Source organism: Bos mutus, chromosome 9, assembly GCF_027580195.1.
Source record: "Bos mutus isolate GX-2022 chromosome 9, NWIPB_WYAK_1.1, whole genome shotgun sequence".
In the NCBI taxonomy this organism is placed as follows: Eukaryota; Metazoa; Chordata; class Mammalia; order Artiodactyla; family Bovidae; genus Bos; species Bos mutus.
Window position 1 is genome coordinate 67,921,724 of NC_091625.1, and position 21,226 is coordinate 67,942,949.

Genomic DNA, 21,226 nt, shown 5'->3' on the forward strand with positions numbered 1-21,226 from the left:
TTAAATTTTACATTTTTAAGATACTACAAATTTACCCAAAAAAGTTTAATGTCAATAAAATGCTATTTTTTAAGAATGAGAGCTATAAATCAATAAAGGAGAAAAAACATTTTTGTGTGTGATTACTGGATCCCTAAGTAGGCCAAAGCAGGAAAATCAGACAAAGGCTGGTAAGTGCACTTCCACATTATTCCACAAGATGTCAGCATGTAACTGAGGAACCTCAATGGTGGGGCTGGTGGTGGAAGGGTGTCTTCACCATAAATAGAACAATAGAAACCCTTGCTTTTCATGTTCTTAAGTTAGAGCTTTCATAACTCACTTCTAAATGTGTTTTCATGGACATTTCATTATTTTAGCCCAGTTCTTAAGATATTCTTACAGAAGTTTATGATTACTAATATTTAGATATCCCTTTTAAAAATATTTTAATTTTCTGTGTTCCAACGTAACTCTTTCCAAATTCTTATGACCCCATTAAGACCCTTTGAAGACTCACTGAAGTCCAGGGAGGATTTTAGGCACAACACTAATACTTACCTATTTGTTTTTCAGGGTTAGTTATTTTTCCCCATTTTACAGATAAGAAAAGTGAAGAAAAGATCAGTGGTTCACACAAGAGACTCTTTAGCCACTAAACATTACAACTGGTGGACAACTGCTATCTCCATGTCATCTGTGTGTGTACACGTGGGTGAGTGAGGGTGAGTGTGTGATGAGACATTCCTTTCTTGTTATTTTCCTTTGTTCTTTATCAACAAACTCACAGGCTGAGCGACCAAGACCTGTGCAACTATCCCTACTTATTATTAATACTAATGAGCATAGTTACCCTTATTAACGCCTTTAACGTATAAACAGTACCAGAGCTTAGCAAGTGTGTAGAAAGTCATACTATAAAACATTTTAAACTCTTTGATGTATACATGATATTAAAAACAGTACTGCAATCTGCATAAATACATATATCTTCAAATTGTTTCTTACATCATTTGCACTCTTATCTTGCTTTTCATATTTTTCTCGATCATAAGCCATTTTCTTCAGCAATTTCTTCATGGCTTTTTTATCTTTCCTTTGATTTTCAGTGTTTTGCTTCCTCACTTGGTTGACAATAAACTTGGGAATCTATGGAGAAATGAAATCAAGTTTGGGGAGGAAAAAGAAGTAGCAACATTTTCAACTACTGAAATAATTATCTTTATTTCTTATATTTGGAGAGAAGTAAAAGTTTTATCTATTTGATAAGACTATGCAATTTATTAAATCTGTGGGGAAAAAATGGATCATATTACTCACCATGCGTTCAGAGGCTTCAGGTGATACAAGTTACCACCCACTGTGTAAGGTTCAAAGAGAGGCTCGGTGAAGTTCAAGGACATAGTGGCCATTTCCTATGCCAAGACTGGAGACTGCCTGAGGTAACTGACCTCAACAGTTGGCCCCTTTGTGTGGGGGCTTCCCTGCTGGCTCAGATGGTAAAGAATCTACCTGCAATGCAGGAGACCGGGGTTCGGCCCCTGGGTTGGGGAGACCCCTGGAGAAGGGAATGCCTGAGGTAACTGGCATTAGGGGTCACCACCTCAATGGCTGGCCCCTTTAGGGTTTCCCTATCTATAACCTTGCCTCTTTAACCTACAGACCTCTTCTAAAAGCGAACCAGCTAGCCTCTCCTGTCAGAAGAGAAAGAAAAACTCCCCAAGAGCTGATGGATGCCTAACAATAATCCAGGAAAAAATAATCCTCAGAAATTCCATTAGCAAAAATAATATATTTTAGAAGTTACCAAACTGAAACAATAAAATCATGTTGGCATTTTAAGAAATGAGATTTAAAACATTAGTTTTTTTTAACTGCATTTGAAATCACCTATATTGGTTACTTTTTTGCAGAGACTATAACAATATAAAAATAATAAAGACTTCAAGATCTAGATATCATCACATTAACAGAGCTTGAAAATATATACTTACTGTCCACAGGAGTTTTTGATACCTAATCAGTAAGTGCATGATATTAGCTATCCCGGCTGCCATTACAAATTCTCGCTGTTCACCAGACTTCAAACCCAATGTGTGATACATGAAGAGATTTGGGGCCATGACCATTGCGACATTCATGATTGTCATCTTATTTTTCTCTTTATTGTCTACGACTCTTTGGAGAAATTCAAGCAGGGCCTGAAACAGAAATGGCTCTTTGAGATCTGTGTCATACATGAAGATAAGAGATTAAAGCGCTGTAGCACATGAGATTTTTATTTACTTAAAAGAAAATAACTAAGTTGAACATAACCACAGTCAGCTGGCCACATCCAGCGGGCCCTGTCCTCAAAGCTGCTCCATTGGTTAACACACCCTGAGGTGGAGCTGTGTGTCTGCTAAGGACTATGGCCCTGGGGAATGATGCAAGAGACACACATCTGAGCTGCCAGTGGAGAGAGGAATGGAGAAGCATCAAACTGCATGCCTACCAAGCCATGGAGCACTGAAAAATAGTTAAAATATCAAACAGATATTCACTTTGCAGGAAGTGCTGTACTTTAGGAATTAAAATTTTAAAAAAAGAAAAGAAAAACCTTAAAAGGATTCATTCAATCTCAGTTGCATTTGTTTTAAGGGATTCAGTAGCTGGCTGACATGAAATCTACTCTGATGGGGAGGAAGGGGAATAGCTAGAGACAAAAAGAAGAGAATTAAAAAAAAGAAAAAATGAAAAGAAGCTTTTCACCAGACCAAGCTAGTTTATGCTCAGTTTGATGCCACCCACTTCCCATCTCTATCGCCAATACTTAAGTCTCCTCCAAGCCCCTCCTACACAACAACCACAGGCAGCTTAGACCACCCTTCTGCCAGGACAGAAAGCTTCCAGTTCTTCTTCTGCACATCAGTTTTGGTCTAAACCATTAACAACAATAACTGCACAGATAGTCAATGATATCTATGAGCAAGGCATTGTTTCAAGAACTTCGTAGACATCATTTCACTTAATCCTGATTGGAAATCGAAGCTGTAACGACTTCCATCATACAGATGAGAAAACAGAATCTAAGAGAATGGATGTAATTTACGCGATGTCATAGAGTGAGCAAATGGGGGCGAAGTAACTTAATTACCTATCTATTGGCTTTGTTTCTGAACTCTTAACTATTAAAAGAAGCATGTTTTCATATTTAGCCTAAAATTCCTACGTAAAAAAGGCCAAATAAACTATGCCAAAATGGAAAAACAACAACAACAACAAAAAACTGTTCTTCTCTCACAAAATTTTTAGGGAAAAAAAATTCCTATAAGCTCTAAAAGCTTGATCTTGAATCCAGTTTAGCTGTTATATAGACCCTCAAAGTTTGAAACAAACTAAAGTCATAGCCTTACTATCTAACAATGAGATTCATGTATCTAATTTTTGATCCAGTGCTCAGAAAGTTAAACTGTAATCCAAGAATAAGCTTATGTAGAAACAATACCGTCTCAAATGAGGACAAAAGATTAATTGGTAAGGTTTGGAAAAAGTATTTAATTTTGTTCCAGAGACCAGAATAATTATTCAGGGAACAGTGTCTTACTTTACAAGCATAAATTACAGAGTTTAGGTAATAAACCACTTAAAGGTAGTGTGCATAATGCAATAAAGTTAATCAAAATACTACTATCAGGATATTAGAATGTTATATGTATAGACATAAAATTAATAAAATGTTAGCCTAGGCTTTGCTGAAAGAACGTCACCTTCGGATGTATTGTCACTATATCTGATCTATAAGAGCTCCCTTTTCTTAAAAGTATCTATCACCAGGACTTCCCTGGGTCCAGTGTTTAAGACTCCACACTTCCAATGCAGGGGGTATAGGTTCGATCCCTAGTCAGAGAACTAAGATCCCACATGTGGCAGAGTACGGCCGAAAAAAAAAAGTATCTATCACCAGTCTGGTGTTATATAAATGTCACTGGGCCCACTCTCTGAAAACTCAGTTTGAGTCTCAGTACAGTTAGTTACTAATCAGCTCTGTGTGATCTTAGGGTAAACCTTTTGACATCCCGTTCCTTAAAGTCTTCTTATTCATAAAATGGGAATACTAATTTCCTAGCCTGCCAAGATTAAGCAACAAAATATATACAATGAATTTGCTGAAACTACAAAAAAGATAAATGCTTGACAATAATAACATTAACATGGATTCCCCACTGTTAACATTAGTCTTTGTTATTCCTCCAAGTCAAAGGTAGGTTTGATCACTAGTCCAAATGCACATAATTCAAGGTTAAAAAAAAAATCCTGGTCAACAAGTTCCCTAAAGACGTCTGTTGTCTTAGATTTAAACTAGGATATAGGGTTTCATATGGTCCCTCCAAACCCTTAGATGTGCTGTACAAATTGGCTATACAAGTCATGTATATGATCCTGTCCCTCCAAATGGCAATAGAAAGAGTGGCAAAATTGGAAAAATTGAGGAAGTTTGCATTAAGCTTCCTGAAATCATCTTGTGATGAAGTTTCCCTTCTCTTTTAGAGAACTACATTTAAATGGTTTATTCTTTTGTATGCATGCTATACTTGTTTCAGCATTTCTGGTATTAGACATGTTGTTGAAACCTTTATCAGATCTGGCTAATTAAACTACTAAAGCTTAAGTAAATTAGTAAAACTGTTTGGCAATTTCCAATTTTTTACCCCAAGAAAGTATTTCCCACTTACTTATACAATTGTACTCCAGTAACTTTATGTCCTAAAAGTAAAACTAAAATTGAAAAAAAAAAAAAAAAAAAAAAAAAAACACTCTTAAACAGATTTTGTCTTAAAAGAATGTGCCTGGGGTTTAAAGGCAAAATCCAAGAATGAGTTCTGGGCCAACCTTGCCCAATAGTAACCATATTGGAATAAGTGTTTCCTCCACTGCTAGTTGAACTCTTTTGAAAGTAGGCATATTTTAAGTACCTCATGTGTCTTTCTATTTCCATTTTATACTGGCCGTTCACACGGCCATCACACAGATAGGCACCTTTATGTGAATCAGAAAAAAGATGGACTAAATTCCTCTTTCTGGGTAGTTGATGAACTATGACAAGGCATGGCTGACAAGCAGAGCACAGACTGAAAATCAGTCCCCACCTCGTCCTGGACCCGACGTCCCCATTTTAGCCACAGTCTACCCACCCATACACAGCAGCCTTGGTCACATGATGCTTGAATACAACCCTTCCTGGAGCTGGCCTCTGTCTCCAAAACCAAACCAAACCTATTCTCAGCTACTCACAAAGTTAATCAGTGAAGCGAAAGATTATTTTCTGACTTAGTAAAGGGAACAACTCATTGGAAGTTCTCTTGCAGCGATGTAACGTTTTATTCCAGCAATCCTCATCAACTGCTTCAGGCAGAAAAGTTGAGTATTGACATTTATTCCAAGGGCATGGAATTTGCTCACCTGGTTTCAGTTCAAGGAGTCTTAATGAGGTACAGAAAAACATTTCCAAGGTTTACCAACTGGTGGTTTTGTTTTCTCGACAGGAAATTTTTTGACGTGATTCTTTTTCATTTTAAATATAAGGAACTATAGGGGGTAAATGGGCAAGGGTTGCACCCTTACTTGTATAAAAAAAACTTTTACTTGTATAAAAAAACTGTTACTTTTTAAGGTAACAGTAAAACATAAGGTAGATGTGCTTTCTAAATTATATTAAAAATTTTTTTTCTAAGAGTTTATAATTAAACCTTTTTTTTTTTTAATTAAACCTTTTTTAACTACTCTAAAATTTTTTGCCATTAAGGAAAACTAATCAATGTGGAACAATCCACTGATTATTATGAAAGCCTCTGATGATACATAATAAATGGTATTTAATCATATGACTATCAGACCAAATCACTGTGAAATGATGATATAGATCAGAAACTCAGGGAAAGCCCTTAGAGAAATGACTAGAACTTGAGTTGGTGTATCTTTTGACTAATCAAACATTTCAAGTTCATCATTATGACTTATTTCAAACTCTACTGCTTGGAACTACAAACACATGTAACATCTTTAGGCAGCAATGGGCTATATTTGGTGAGCTTTAGGAGTTCCTTTTTAAACATTCAATTTTTACCTTACTAGTACATGCTCACTAAATAAAACTGGAAAATACAGGAATAATAGAAAAAAAAATACATTCATGTTTTTATTAACAAATGAACCTCAATCACCTGTAGAAGAAATGTTACAGTTGAAAAAAAGACCAAAAAAATTTAAAAAACCTAATGATACTATTAACATGACTAACCTGGGTAATAAATTAATAAAGAGTTAACGGCTTTCATCATCTCTCCTTAAAAATAGGTCTTCACTTTATAGACAACTACTAACATTTCCACAATAACATTATTTTGTTTTGCCACAAATAATGAAAAATGACTCGTAGTTCTGAGGGATATTTAGCGTAAATGAAACCAGCTGACCTTGAGTGTGTCTCTGTTTGCATCAGGCAGGAGGATGACAAGAAGGTTCAAAGCCTGTAGTTGTTGCTTTCTGGTTGGAAGATCTGCAGACAGATTAAATACATCTGAATGCTTGCCTTTACCAAATACTTCTCTTTACTTTCTTTTTCTGTTTTGCAAGAAAAAAGTTATTTGGCATAAACATCACTGTGAAATGTGAGACACAATGAGTGAGCAGTAAGCCTTGTTGAGAGTGTGTGTGGGGGAGATCAGGAGAAGCAGCTGTTAAAGTAGAGCTTTCTCTTTCTCGGAATGCTCACTTCCAACTGTGAGCGTATGACGGCAGCCTTATGTTTGCAGACACACAACAGTGCTTTGGAAATAATTTTAACTTCTGCATGATAATTATTCCCCAATTAAAAAACAGAGGAGATTGGACCTTTTATAATACAGTGTCAGAGTGCACCTGTAACGGTGAAGCTTCTTTTCATGGTGAGTGAACAAATTATGTGATGTCTATAGTTAAAAGCCTATCAATTCCAACAGGAATATGTAAAACAAAGCCTGGAACACAAAAAGTGCTCGATAAATATTTGTGGAAAGAATAAGAAAACCAATCAGCAATGAGAGAGTTGAAGAGGTACATTATTATTATTGATATTTCCTATTTTCAGTACCCCCACCCCAATAAGTAATACTCGTGGATATCTGGAATCATTCTTGCTTTTACTTCTCGGGGATAAATTTGGTCCTTCAATCCATATCTAAGGACTATATATGCAAAATAGCACAACTTAACCATTAAAAAAATATTTTAAATGACAATTTCAATACTTCCCTAAAAATTCTGAATAAATGATATGATGATATCATTTATGATATCCCTATCCTTAAATGAGATAAGCCATGGGAAACATCTCAATATGACATGCTTTAAGAATAGCTTGGAACATAATGGAATAATATTCAGTCATAAAAAAAATCTGGCCATTTTCAACAACATGGATGAACCTTGACTGCATTATGCTAAGTGAAATAAGATGGAGAAAGACAAATATCTTATGATCTCACTTATATACAGAATCTAAAACAAAAACAGCTCACATATATACAGAGAACAGGTTAGTGGAACAATGTGAACCACCATAGGTATCGGGGTCAGGAGGGGAAATGGCTAAAGGCAGACAAAAAGTACAAACTTCCAATTACAAAATAAGTCAGTCTCAGGGAAATAATGCAAGCATGGCAGCTACGGCTTTCCAGGTGGCTCAGTGGTAAAAGCATTCACCGGCCGATGCAGGGGCCGCAGGAGACACGGGTTTGTTCCCTGGGTCAGAAAGAGCCCCTGGAGGAGGGCATGGCAATCCACTCCTTGTTGCCTGGAGAATCCCTTGGACAGAGGAGTCTGGTGGACCACAGTCCATAGCGTAGCAAAGAGTAAGACACAACTGAGTGACTATGCATCAGACTATGCGTGGCAACTATAGTTACTACTACTCTATTACATACTTTAAAGTTACTAAGAGTAGATCTTTAAAGTTCTCATTACAAGAAAACATTTTTCTATAATTATGAACGGTTACAGATGTTAAGTAGACATTATGATGATCACTTTGCAATGCATGCAAATAACAAATATTGTACATGTGAAACTACTATAATATTATATGCCAATATACTTCAATTAAAAAAAAGAACAGCCTGGAAAAGTTCTGGTTGACACTGCAGTCAGTGCAGCATAATCATTAACAGTGCTTCTCTTTCATTCTCAAAAGTGTCCCAATTTGGAACTTAAAGTCTGGCTTGGTCACTAGAATGTGGTGACAGCATTTTCCCTTTTTTGATGGTCTCTATGACTAAAAGGGATAATTATGCCAGTACATGAACCTCATCAGATCTCTCTGTTCACTGGAAAGGAATTGAGAACTATTCAAGACGTTAATTTGGAGCCTGCCCAAGACCACAAAATGGAAAGACATAAGAAATCTGTTGCCCCCCGACCAATGAAGCAGTCAAATGATTTGCTCCATGTTTCTGCATGACAATTTCAGAAGCTAATTTTTCAGGAAATAATCACAGACTCTGTCACATCTCCTTGTGCTTTTATGATAACTGTTAATCCACAGCTTCTCCAGTAAGTGTTGCTTTTAACACTTGGCAAGAAAAATGTATCAGAGAGCTTACGTGATTCATTCTATTAAAAAATAAATGTGACGTTTCCAGCTTTTAATATAAAATACATACACTGTATTGCTTAAAGGGCACGTAATTAATCCGCACCTGAAGAGATACAGATAGATCTGTTATCTATTTACTCCTAGATGTATATTTATAAAGGAAAAGAAAACGAGTGGTATTTTTTTACTCACTGACATCAATGAGTCAGTGTGTCTACCCAAATATATCTGGTTATATTCTTCACAAAGCAAAATGTCATTAAAGCAATTAATATGGATGGCACTGACTCAACGATTGCTTCAAAGAGGGGTGGCACTTACTCTGGACAGCCTGGAAAGCTTTGAGATATTCTACACTGAGCAGTGGCTGGGGCAGCTCCCGGATAAAGAGCTTCAGCAGGCTGGCGGCATCATGCTGCTTGACACTTTCCCAATTAAAAGTCCCTTCATAGAACTTTGCTTCTAGTTCTTGGCAAAGATTCTGAAAGGCAGAAGAGAGAAAGGGGGAAAAAAAAAAAGCTACCAGTAAGTTGATTTATTTTTCCTTGCTGAGACTGATATACTTCCCACTTCAGAAGAGATACTACCCTTTTGTGGCTTTTTATTATTTGTTTTAATATTTATTTATTAATTTGGTTGCATAGGGTCTTTCGTTGCGGTGTGGAGGCTCTCTAGCTGTGGCTGGCAAGCTTAGCTGCCCACGACATGGGGGATCTTAGTTCCCCAACCTGCGTCCTCTGCACTGCAAGGCTGGTTCTTAAGCACCAGGCCACCAGGGAAGTCTCAAGATGTTACTTTTTTGAAAAGACATCTGAAACTACTAAAGGCCAACACTTCTCTATTACTCAGAAAAATATTCCTTCTCCTACCTCAAGCGTAATTCATCAATGAAAATGATAGATAAGGTCTAGAATTCCAAGACTTTACACATTTTCCAGGATAGGCAAAAAACCTTAAGCAGTAGAGGCTGAAATAAAAGAACAGTTAAAACAGACTTTACACTTGGGGGCTTTACTTAGATACTATAATTTTTCACCAACTTTTAAAAAATTATTTAAAGAAAAAGTCTGTGCTTTATTTAGAAGTGTACATTATGTAACAAAATACTTAATCAATCTATGGACCTAAAGCAAAAGGCCACCTCTGATTAGTCACCTCTGGAAAATGGAAAACCAAATTCCAAAGCAAATGAGGTACGAAAAATACCCCATCTTAAACGTGTAGGCTGTCAGTGACCCAGCCATCCTGCTGCCAGCTGCAAAAAACAGCTGGAGTCCTTGTGGAATTAGAAGTACCTAATTCATTTACCTCAAGGACTCCACAAAATCTGCCAGGCAAATTATTAATAATAAATCAGTTTTGTTTCATAATTACTATTTTCTATATGCTTTTTTACTGTGGCATAAATCCGATTATGTTAGAAACCCTTCCAAGTTTCTGTCACTCCCTTCTAATATTTGAAACTGTTCTCCCAAGAAATGTTGTTTTTCCTATAAGGTAAATTTATTACACTTTCTCTTCCCAACACAATTCCATCCTCTACCCTACTTATTTTTTGTAATTGGTGAAATACACAAAGGCAAACCTAGAAATGGGGGGAAAGAAAGGTGAGAGGAGAGAGGGATGAAAGAACGGAGAGGGGAAGGAGATGGGGAGGAAGGGAGGGAAGGAAAGAAGGCCTGCGGAAGAGGGAGAAAGGGAGCGAGAGAACGAAGAAGAGGGAAAAGAGAGGAGGAGGAGAAGGGGATGGAATGGGAGGGAGAGTCCAAGAAATTTGGTGGGGAAGGGATGACAACCCTAAATTTTGCATGTCATCTTTACATTATGTACAAAACAGAGACCAGGTGCCGTATCATTCAGTCTGTGATAAAAGGCTGTGTTGAGCCAGCTGAATCTACTTCATTGACTTCTAAGAAGTTACATATAGTTGAATATACTCCTCTGCCAGCGATCTGGCCAAAATGTGAAATCCACATTACATCCATCTTTGTGAACTAAGGCTTCCCTGGTGGCTCAGAGGTTAAAGCGTCTGCCTGCAAGGTGGGAGACCTGGGTTCGATCCCTGGGTCGGGAAGATCCCCTGGAGAAGGAAATGGCAACCCACTCCAGTATTCTTGCCTGGAGAATCCCATGGATGGAGAAGCCTGGTGGGCTACAGTCCACGGGGTAGCAAAGAGTCAGACACGACTGAGCGACTTAACTTTGTGTACTAAAGTAAACATGTTTATGACTCTCCTGAGTTGGCCATCACCTTTTGCTAATGTGGGACATGAACAGTGATGTGGAAACCAGTGTTCTTGCTAAGATGGGTAGAATGGAGTCATGTAACCGGCTTCTGAGGGACCCTTTCTCTGTTAGAGAATGTATTTCTCGACAGGACTCATCTCCCAATCACACACACTGTCTCTGACTGACTAGTGGTGAAACTGCCACTGCTACTGCTGCTACTGCTAAGTCGCTTCAGTCGTGTCCGACTCTGTGCGACCCCATAGACGGCAGCCCACCAGGCTCCCCATCCCTGGGATTCTCCAGGCAAGAACACTGGAGTGGGTTGCCATTTCCTTCTCCAATGCATGAAAGTGAAAAGTGAAAGTGAAGTCGCTCAGTTGTGCCCGACTCTTAGTGACCCCATGGACTGCAGCCTACCAGGCTCCTCCATTCATGGGATTTTCCAGGCAAGAGTACTGGAGTGGGGTGCCATTGCCTTCTCTGGAAACTGCCACAAGTGTCAGCAAATGAAGTGAGTCGCTTAATCGTGTCCAACTCTTTGCAGCTCCCTGGACTGCAGCATGCCAGGCCTCCCTGTCCATCACCAACTCCCGGAGTTTATCCAAACTCATCCCCATTGAGTCGGTGATGCTATCCAACCATCTCATCCTATGCCATCCCCTTCTTCTCCCACCTTCAATCTTTCCCAGCATCAGGGTCTTTTCAAATGGGTCAGCTTTCCGCATCAGGTGGCCACAGTATCGGAATTTTAGCTTCACCATCAGTCCTTCCAATGAACACTCAGGACTGATCTCCTTTAGGATGGACTGGTTGGATCTGCTTGCAGTCCAAGGAACTCTCAAGAGTCTTCTCCAACACCACAGTTCAAAAGCATCAATTCTTCGGCGCTCAGCTTTCTTCAGAGTCCAACTCTCACATCCATATATGACCACAGGAAAAACCATAGCCTTGACTAGACGGACCTATGCTGTCTAGGTTGCCATAAATGGAGTCACACACAGTCGGACATGACTGAAGCGACTTAGCAGCAGCAGCAGCAGCAGGTTGGTCATAACTTTCCTTCCAAGGAGTGTGTCTTTTAATTTCATGGCTGCAGTCACCATCGGCAGTGATTTTGGAGCCCCAAAAAATAAAGTCTGACATTGTTTCCACCGTTTCCCCATCTATTTGCCATGAAGTGATGGGACCAGATGCCATGATCTTAGTTTTCTGAATGTTGAGCTTTAAGCCAATTTTTTCACTCTCCTCTTTCACTTTCATCAAGAGGCTCTTTAGTTCCTCTTCACTTTCTGCCATAAGGGTGATGTCATCTGAATATCTGAGGTTATTGATATTTCTACTGGTAATCTTGATTCCAGACTGTGCTTCATCCAGCCCAGCGTTTCTCATGATTTATCAGGTTACTCAAATCCGATTAAACTGAGATCACAATGTGGTAAGAGCCATGTAAGCCGAAACTAGTGCTTTAAACTGAAGAAGCTTATCAAAATCAGCAAATGATGCAAACTGTGGAATCTTTGCACAGACCTGGCATTGCCAAGGCCACAACTGGCTAGGAGAGTGTACACCAACCAAGAGTCATTTCTTCCTGATCTAGCTCTAAAGAGCTCATACAGAATACATCTTTAGGAGATGAACAGGGAATATCTCTTCCCTTTATCCTATTTTTTCTTGGATTTACAAATTCAGGAAGACAAACTATTGGATGTGGCCAGTGACTTGTGTTATCTTTTTAGAGCTAGAGCTGAATTTGGAGGATAAGGGTTAAGGAGGTTTTTAATGACTGATAATCAAAAAATTCCCTAGATAAGTTTTCCAGATAGAACTACAATTCCAAGTATGAAGTCCCCATTAAATGCAAATCCCTGGAGAGGCACATTCCATCTACATCATCTGCAGGGTAATTCTACTTAGACCAAGCATTCATTGGATACTGGATTCCCCAAAGCAGGAGTCAGGAACAGAGAAAGGAGGAGGACACACAGTATCCTAGGAAAGTGGGAAGGAAATATCATCTTGAGAAAAAAGAAAGAAGGGGAGTGAGAAAGGGGGTTCCAACTGGAAAGCCTGGGAATCCCCTTGACTCTTTCACAAGCCAGACTCAGGCTACCCTTGGATCCAGTGAGCCAAGGAACTGGGACAGCCAGGAGCGGTTAAGACAATCTCATTTTGCCAGCTCACTACGACTGATAATGTACGGAGACTAATGTCAAGTCCCCTACTCTGCCCACCTGGTGGAGTTTACCATCCTGCCCTTTAAAAAAGAAAAAGAAATAAATCTCACGCTGTTACTCATGCAGACTGTCAGCAGTCCCTTCTTAGTATTTTGACTCATCATGTTCTCTTTCCATCAGCAGGACAGAACTGCTCTTGTCTTCTGCTTGTTTACTTTTGTTCCTATTTTATATCTGCACAGTTGGAGAGTAAAATCATTTGCCTCTTTACTTATTACAGTATTGTTACTGGTAATAGGGTGATTTTGAAAAAAAAAAGTCAAAATTTACAATCATAAGAGACTGTAGAGAAGCTAATATAAACTGAATGTTAAGATGTTTTTGTGTTTTTTCATCTTCTAAAATGGGAAGAAAGAGTGGGGAGGACAACTGAGCTTTGCAGATGCAAAAAGTTTAATTAAACAAAGTTATTTACATGAGTAGAACCAAGAAATCACCTTGATTCGAACAGCAACTCCAGGGATTCTTAAGAGACCTTCGGTTTCCAAACCTCCCTCTTCAATGCGAGAAATCAGCTGTGTATAAACAGAAGGACATTCTGATTTTGGCATTTTAATAGGTACAGTCTCAAAGTTAACATCTCCTTCATACATAAATAAATAAAAATTGAATACAGTGACATGTTAACTGGATTTCACTAAGTTTTGAATGCTGTGGCACAATCACTACTCATCTTTAAGCCAATATATCCCAAAACTTTGGTTGTAATTTGGAAAAAGTTGGGTCCTTTGGAACATAAGTATATAGCTTCACAGAGCACCTGCAATATCCCGAATAGAGACTGACCCATGTTCACTGTTTAAAAGTAACTAAGATGATCCATTTCTTCTGCTTTTTCACAAACATACATTCTGCAATCAAATACATCTTATGAAATTACAGTATTTGCATATTTACACCTCCTTTTCAGTTTGTTCAAAGAAAAAATTGTTTATGATACGAAGGAAAAAAAAAAACTGCTTCCAAATATTCATTTTTAGGCTTTAAGCTTTTGGTGATAAACTTAAATTAAAAAAACAGTTTTGGTACGGGGTTTCTAAATCATACCTGATGAATACACACAGATCTCTAAGTTTTTTTGTTTGTTTTAATAAGACAGAAACCCACAAGAATAAGAAAATGGAGAAATTTCAATGACATAACACCGGAAGCTCGGAAGTGGTTAGTTTCTTGGCAGAGACTTTCAATTGGAATATGCATTCCCTGGGCAGTACACAAAGGATTTTTAGAGGGGTACTTGACTATTTTAGCTTCCCTGTGACTCAGCTGGTAAAGAATCCACCTGCAATGTGGGAGACCTGGGTTCACTCCCTAGGTTGGGAAGATCCCCTGGAGAAGGGAAAGGCTACCCACTCCAGTATTCTGGCCTGGAGAATTCCACGGACTGTATAGTCCATGAGGTCGCAGAGAGTCAGACACAACTGAGCAACTTTCACACTTGATTATTTTAAGGGCTTCCCTGGTGGCTCAGATGGTAAAAAATCCATCTGCATTGTGGGAGACCTGGGTTTGATCCCTGGATTGGGAAGATCCCCTGGAAAAGGGACTGACAACCCACTCCAGTATTCTTGCCTGGAAAATTCCATGGACCGAGGAGCGTGGCGGACTACAGTCCATGGGGTTGCATTACTGAGTGACTTTCACTTTTCACTGACTATTTCAAAAAATCAATTTCCTTGTTCTCAATTTAAATATAAGGAATTGCTAGCATCATATAGGCTTTCCTTACCATCCATTCCCCTCCTTTCACAATAGCCTTCTTCTAAAAGACAAACCTACTTTTCTCTCAGGCCCAAACTTACTATAATACCCTCTGCATACCCTGAGGCACAACATCTTCCAGACTGCCAAAACAGTATAAAATTTTAATTTTTTTTTTTTCAGAGAAACCTCCTTAATGATTTACCAAGGCTTTATAAATAACATAAAGCTTACTATTTTCCCCATGCTTATAAAAATGTCTATTAGGAGCAAAGCATTGCATCATGAATGACGTCTTTTGACCTTTATCTAGATGTTCTCAAGTACGATTTATTATAGCACATAGACACTGGAAGAGGGCACAAATATCCTCCATGACCCCACCTCTTATATCCCTGGATTATGGCCAAAGTCTGTACTAATTTTGACTTAGTCAGGTAAGAACAAAGCAAAGAATAGTCTCCCAAGTAGTTATTATTGACTGAAAATAGAAGCACTGAATTTCAAAAATTCAACTGGAATGATTTTTGAGACATTTTTCAAGTTACACTGGATAAAAACTCAGGGGGAAAAAAATCTTTAAATGAATTATTTTAGATTAGATGAACATTATTCAATAAAGTATTTAAAATTAAATATATCAAATAATACCATGTAACATTTATTCAACATACAAGCAATTTGTTTTATTTCATCTTATAAAATGTTTAAAATATTCTATTAACAAAAAATAAAATTGCATGCCAGTAGCTGGATCAAATTAGTTTTTAGCAGTAAGACGAATTTTGCTTTTATTGAATACACAGGCAATACTGATGATTTCTAAATAACTGAACAAGAATAATTTTTACATTTTTATGTTTTAATGTTTTTTATTATTCTCTAATGCTGAATACTAGCATTCAACAGAGAATGTATATATACACTGTCATTATTCTCATTATTTCTCACTTTGAGAATAACATATTTTAGCTACATTCTATTGTCATTGTTAAAATACAAATAATACTTTATTATGAAAATATGATTTACTAATTTGCCAGAATTTTGCCATAGATAAAAGTTAAGAATATTTCTATTTCTCCAGTGCTTTTGGGAATATGGTTTCAACAGTGTGTTTCTAAGGTGTGGGGTGGCGGGGGTGGAGTGGCATGGGGAACCAGATACAATTTATAGATATTAGATAAGCTTTGTTAAAGTCTCTTTAAGGTATATTTCTCAATAACTGAGAAAATATAATCTGTTAAGACTGATAATAAAAATTTTTGCAAATCAGTGGTTTTCAATTCTTTCATTTCAATAAAATTAAGGGAATACCTAATTGCATTGTCAGCTGATAAAAAAATACTTTTCGGAATAGATCACGGTGATTTTTTTTGCTTATCATTCAGAGGGGATACAAACAGATGAGTGTTATCTAACAGAAAGCTCTATATATTCTCTTTTATTTAATATATGAACCCCAAATCTTTAAGGCTCTTATCCAAAGATTTCAAACTGGTGGGTAGTCTGAGTCTCTAAAAAGTCTGAAGAGACCAAAAATGTAAACTAACTAAATACGAAAACAATGTCAAGAGAAAATGATAGGGTACTGGATGCAATCCTGAGTCTGACCAGGAGGCAACACTGACTTCTGTTGGGACCAACGCTTGCTCTTAGCTGATGTGATAGTGAATCTGATGTGTCAACTGAGCTGGGCTAGAGTACCCAGCTATTTAGTCAAACACCAGTCTAGATGTTGCTGTGAAGGTGTTTTTTAGATGCGATTAACATGTAACCTGTAGACTTTGAGTAAAGCACTACTTTCCATAATGTGAGTGGGCCTCATCCAGTCAGCTGAAGGCTGTAAGAACCCAGACTGAGGTTACCCAAAGCAGCACAATTCTGCCTCAAGACTGCAACACAGAAACCCCACAGGAGTTTCCGCCTGCAGAATTTGGACTTGACCCTGAAATGTTAACCCTTGCCTGTGTTTCCAGCTTGCTGTACATAATTCAGACTTGACAGGCCCCACAATTGCAGAAGCTAATTCTTTAACATATAATAAATCTCTCTCTCCCCCTGACCCCGAGAGAGAGACAGATGCTCAATAAATATTATTGAATAAGTGAATGAAGGAAAGCGTGTGTGTGTGTGTGTTTGTGTGTGTGTGTGTGTGTGGCTGCATGTATCTCTTTCTCTCTCCTCCTCCCCAACACACAGTCATTCCTTCATTTACTTAATAATATTTATTGAGCATCTCTCTCCCAAAGAGAGAGAGAAAGAGAAATCTCCTATTGGTGCTGTTTCTCTGAATAGCCCCAATATACTGGGAAAGGGTTCTACTGAGATCCATGCTTTGTCCATCCGCATAAGTAACTCACACCATTTACTGCCATTAAAAGAACTTGAATCTATGGTCTCCATTCATAAGCATCTCTCTGGTTATCACAGACATCACGAACTATCCACACAGACACAGGTTCTGCAGGCAATGACGAGAGGAAGCTGGTGAGTAGAACAAGCTGTCTACAGCACAGTCCACCAGGAGAAACACTGAGACACAGGTTTGGATGTAATGGTGATTATGAGGAATGAAGAAATCAGAGCTTAGTATTAATAGGTAAGATAGTAAATGACTGGCTTAGAATAATGGAAGAATTGGTGCAAAGTAGATTAAGCTTAAGTATTAAATGGCTTTGTTGAGCCAAACAACTGAGAACATTACTACTGCCATTCTTGCTACCCATGAATTTTCAGAAACTGAGATGCCTGAGCTGTTGCAAAATCTGCGTCTTGGGTAGCCCACAACTGATGTGACTAGCCTTCCTCGGGGGTATTCCCTGTCTTCTATCCAATGTAATCTGTGTTTCTGAACAATGATGGCTCAGAGGTTAGACTGAAACTTTTATATTGTCATAGATAATCCCCTTATGAATAATTGAGTGTTGGCTACACAAGTGACTTTATAGTTTAGCAATCATTTTCTAATTCTACTTTATGGTTTCTTTGCCTACTTTGGAAGAAGGCACTAGTAAATTAAATTGGACATCCTCACTGTAAATAGGAAAGCTTGGAAAATACATACAGGCATAAAATATTCATGAGGATTCAATTCCCTAGAAATTTACCAGCAGTCCCCACTCTTATGTATTATAGAATTGAAATCTCAATTATACAAAGCCAGCTAATATAAGACAGGAAAATGATGCCAGGTAATCACAGTTACAAGAAATAACACTGAAAGCATCACCATGAAATAAAAATTATGAGTCCTTGAAACAAATCTGTTTTCTGAATAGAAAAACCAAAGCATAAAATAAAAGAGCATATCAATTGGAAAACTATACTATAATAGTATGAATGCAAAAACAAAAACAAAACACCATTATCTCAAGTATGCTGTCTCCATGCTGACCCATTTGAGCCTACTTACTTTTTGAAATATCAAGGGTATTCGAGTTCCTGGTACTTTCTTCTGATCTTGTTCTAACAATACTGTCAATGGGACACAAAAAAGGCCAGAATCTGCAAAAACAACAACGAAATCTCTTTACTTTCATCAACCTATGAAATATCAATGCAAAAATGTTAAGGCACCAGATTCCCGATATTGTCATTCAATCAGACAACTATATCAAGCATCTAAGTGGGTGACATTGCCTACCAATTAGGTAAACACAACTTAATTGGAAAATTCTGGCTCCACCTTATAGAGCAATCTAGCAAGCAAAGACAACTGAACTAATGATTACAGATCATCACCAAAATAATTAGAAAAGTATAACTGTTACAAAAGAGAAATAGAGTGCTAGGGGAATAGGCAAAATATGCAAATAATTTACTAAATGTAATCAAATTAAAAGTTCTCACTTAAAGCAAATATCACTCATCTCTTCCATATTTAACTGACATGCAACATTCTATAATATAGCAAAGTATAAATATTTGCTTTTTGGAAAATCAGCCAAGATTATGAGCTTGCTCTACAAATGTTCTTCTTTAGAGAACACAGTAGATACTTGGTCTTTGTGAATTTAAATTTGTTTTTTTATATATTTGGGAACAACTCCAGAAGACATGACAGGTAATAATTTATAATTTTTCTAAATTAAAATTATATGCTTTCAGTCTGATGTAAGTATAGCTTCTATCCAGCACCTCCTACCCCACACCCATCACTGAGTGAACAGTTACAACAAAAAAGTGTAACACACATCATCAGGGAGATATAAATCATCTGTGAACAAGAAAAGGGGGATTATCCCGTGATATGAAAACAGACATTGGAAACTGTGACATTCAGAATAATGTCAGTAACCTAGTAAATAACTTTTAATTTAGGAATTAAGAAAAGCATAATCTTTAAGCATATCAAATTCTACTTTATAACATAAATATCTTAGATAAGATACAAAAATATAAAAAAGGTGGAAAGAAAATCTATTTTATTAATAGTGTTACTTTTAATGAGAATGGCTTAATATTTCTCTGTCTGGTAGGAGGCAATTCTGAGATAAAATTAAAAAGGCCTCTCTAAGTCACTCTGAAAGTCTTGAACACTGAGTCACAACTATTTTTTTTTTCACAATTATTTAAATTAAAATTTTATTTTTTATCTGGAGAAGACTTTGTGATGAGCTTTTGAAAAAGCATCTGAACTCTTTATCCATAATGGACCTGTGGAAAACCAGAACTGTTTGACTCAGAAATTCACCATCACAAGCCTTAAGCTAAAATACTCACTCAAAGGAACTAAACACAGAACGGGGTCTTCTGGGGCCCAGCATGGCAGAGAGGACTTGAGGGAAGGTACACTTCAGTCCTACAGAGAAATTGCCTCTAAAACTTACATCAGGTGAATACTTGTCTTTGCTAACGTTACCATAGCAACTCAATAATCCCTATTCTTGGTTTTTCTTTAAGAGATATCTTTAAAGTCAAATGAGATGTCAGAGATTCCTAAATAGTATAGCTTTATCAACAGAAAATTAACTGGATTTTCAGATGAATAAAATCTTGGAAAAAAAACAAGAACTGAGGAGGTGTTTGTTTTCTATCATATTATTAAAAAAAAAAACAAAACAGCCTATTCATATAATGGGGAAAGCAAGCTGATTACAAAGAAAAAAAAAAACTATGCATACACAAGAGATGCACAATTTAGAGATATTATATGCCAAAATCACGTTATTGTCTTCAAAAAGGAAGAATATTTTTTGCAAAAGAGTTAAAAGTAGATTGTAAATGAACAAAGGGACATACTACTAACTGCCTGTGCATTTGCTATCAAATAAATAAAGCAAAAATAATCGATGAGAATTAACCATATTAATGTCAGTTGTCAAGATCCAGTCTTAGAAATAAGTATATGTACCAAATGTTGTTTTAAATACAGCTTTCAAAGGAGAGAGCATTTAAGAATCCTTGATAAGAATTTCCTTTTTTTTTCATGGTAATTAAATATTTGATTATGCCTTTATCTCCTATAATATAGGAGACAGATTTATCAAATTACAAAAATTTTAGAATCCTAACTTTAGATGTATTCATGTGCAGATTATAGGCAATTTGTTATGTATGCATTTCCCACACCCCAGAAAGGATACTTCTAAAAAGCCAAGCTCATTCTTACTAGCTCAGGAGTAAATCCAACTGGTTTTTGTTTCAAAATTACCTTTTGTTTTGATTTTCACAGCTTTCTGTTGTTTCAGTTCAATACCCAAGACATCATAGAGGGCAGTCAACTCAATTAGGGCTAAATGGCAAACTTTCTTCATGTCCTGGGGCGCTAGGTCACCAATCCTGGTGGTGCCTGTTTTGTCTTTTGGCACTCTGTAAGTCTAAAATAAACATCATTAATGCAGTAAAGGTTTACAAGACCTAACCCCTTTTTAATGAAAGATGACAAAATTATAACTATGAAAAGAATTCATTCTCAGAGTGGTGACAATGAAAGCCATGGAAGAATTTCTCCAGCCAGAATGAAGAGCAATCCTGTCTTAATGATGATCCCAAACCTGCAGGGAGTTAATATGTGAAGTATGACAGACAGCAGAACCAGACCATGTACTAGGAGTGTGAACATCAGTGGCCAAGAGGACAAAAGAGACAGTGAAACAAAAGGAGAAAACAAACAAACAAGTTAACTGACCTTTAAGAACCAAGAAAAAGTACAAGTCAAGACAAACTGTGAGGAGGAAGACACAGGAGGTGAGAGAAGAGTAGGAGTAACCACTAGTGCATGCCAGGAACATTTTATCTACATTATTATTAATTGTCATATATATATATATAAGTATGGCATTGTATTGATATAGATAATATTATATATTCAGATATATGATACCCAAATAAGGCAGGTACAAAAGGATTGTGCAGCACTGGAGAGAAGGGGAGAGCAGAGGGGAAACCAAAAGCAGGGACTTTAGAGCCACCATGTATCAAGTCATCTAACTGCTAATTCACTGTGTATGACTTCTGGCAATTCTTT

The 21,226-nt window shown here is 37.3% G+C and overlaps 1 protein-coding gene across 3 annotated transcripts in view; it reads right to left on the reverse strand.

The window, feature by feature from the left end:
* Nucleotides 1-21,226, reverse strand: part of ARHGAP18 (Rho GTPase activating protein 18) — a 132,960-nt gene that overhangs the window by 18,044 nt on the left and 93,690 nt on the right. For 2 of the 3 annotated variants that reach the window (XM_070376650.1, XM_070376651.1), the window contains exons 6-12: nucleotides 20,411-20,576; nucleotides 18,170-18,261; nucleotides 13,491-13,568; nucleotides 8,912-9,071; nucleotides 6,435-6,517; nucleotides 1,974-2,180; nucleotides 988-1,128 (exon numbers count right to left, since the gene is read on the reverse strand). In XM_070376650.1, coding sequence (XP_070232751.1) covers nucleotides 988-1,128; nucleotides 1,974-2,180; nucleotides 6,435-6,517; nucleotides 8,912-9,071; nucleotides 13,491-13,568; nucleotides 18,170-18,261; nucleotides 20,411-20,576 — 927 coding nt within the window. The remainder of the gene's footprint in view (nucleotides 1-987; nucleotides 1,129-1,973; nucleotides 2,181-6,434; nucleotides 6,518-8,911; nucleotides 9,072-13,490; nucleotides 13,569-18,169; nucleotides 18,262-20,410; nucleotides 20,577-21,226) is intronic. The other variant, XM_070376652.1, reaches the window with a different exon arrangement.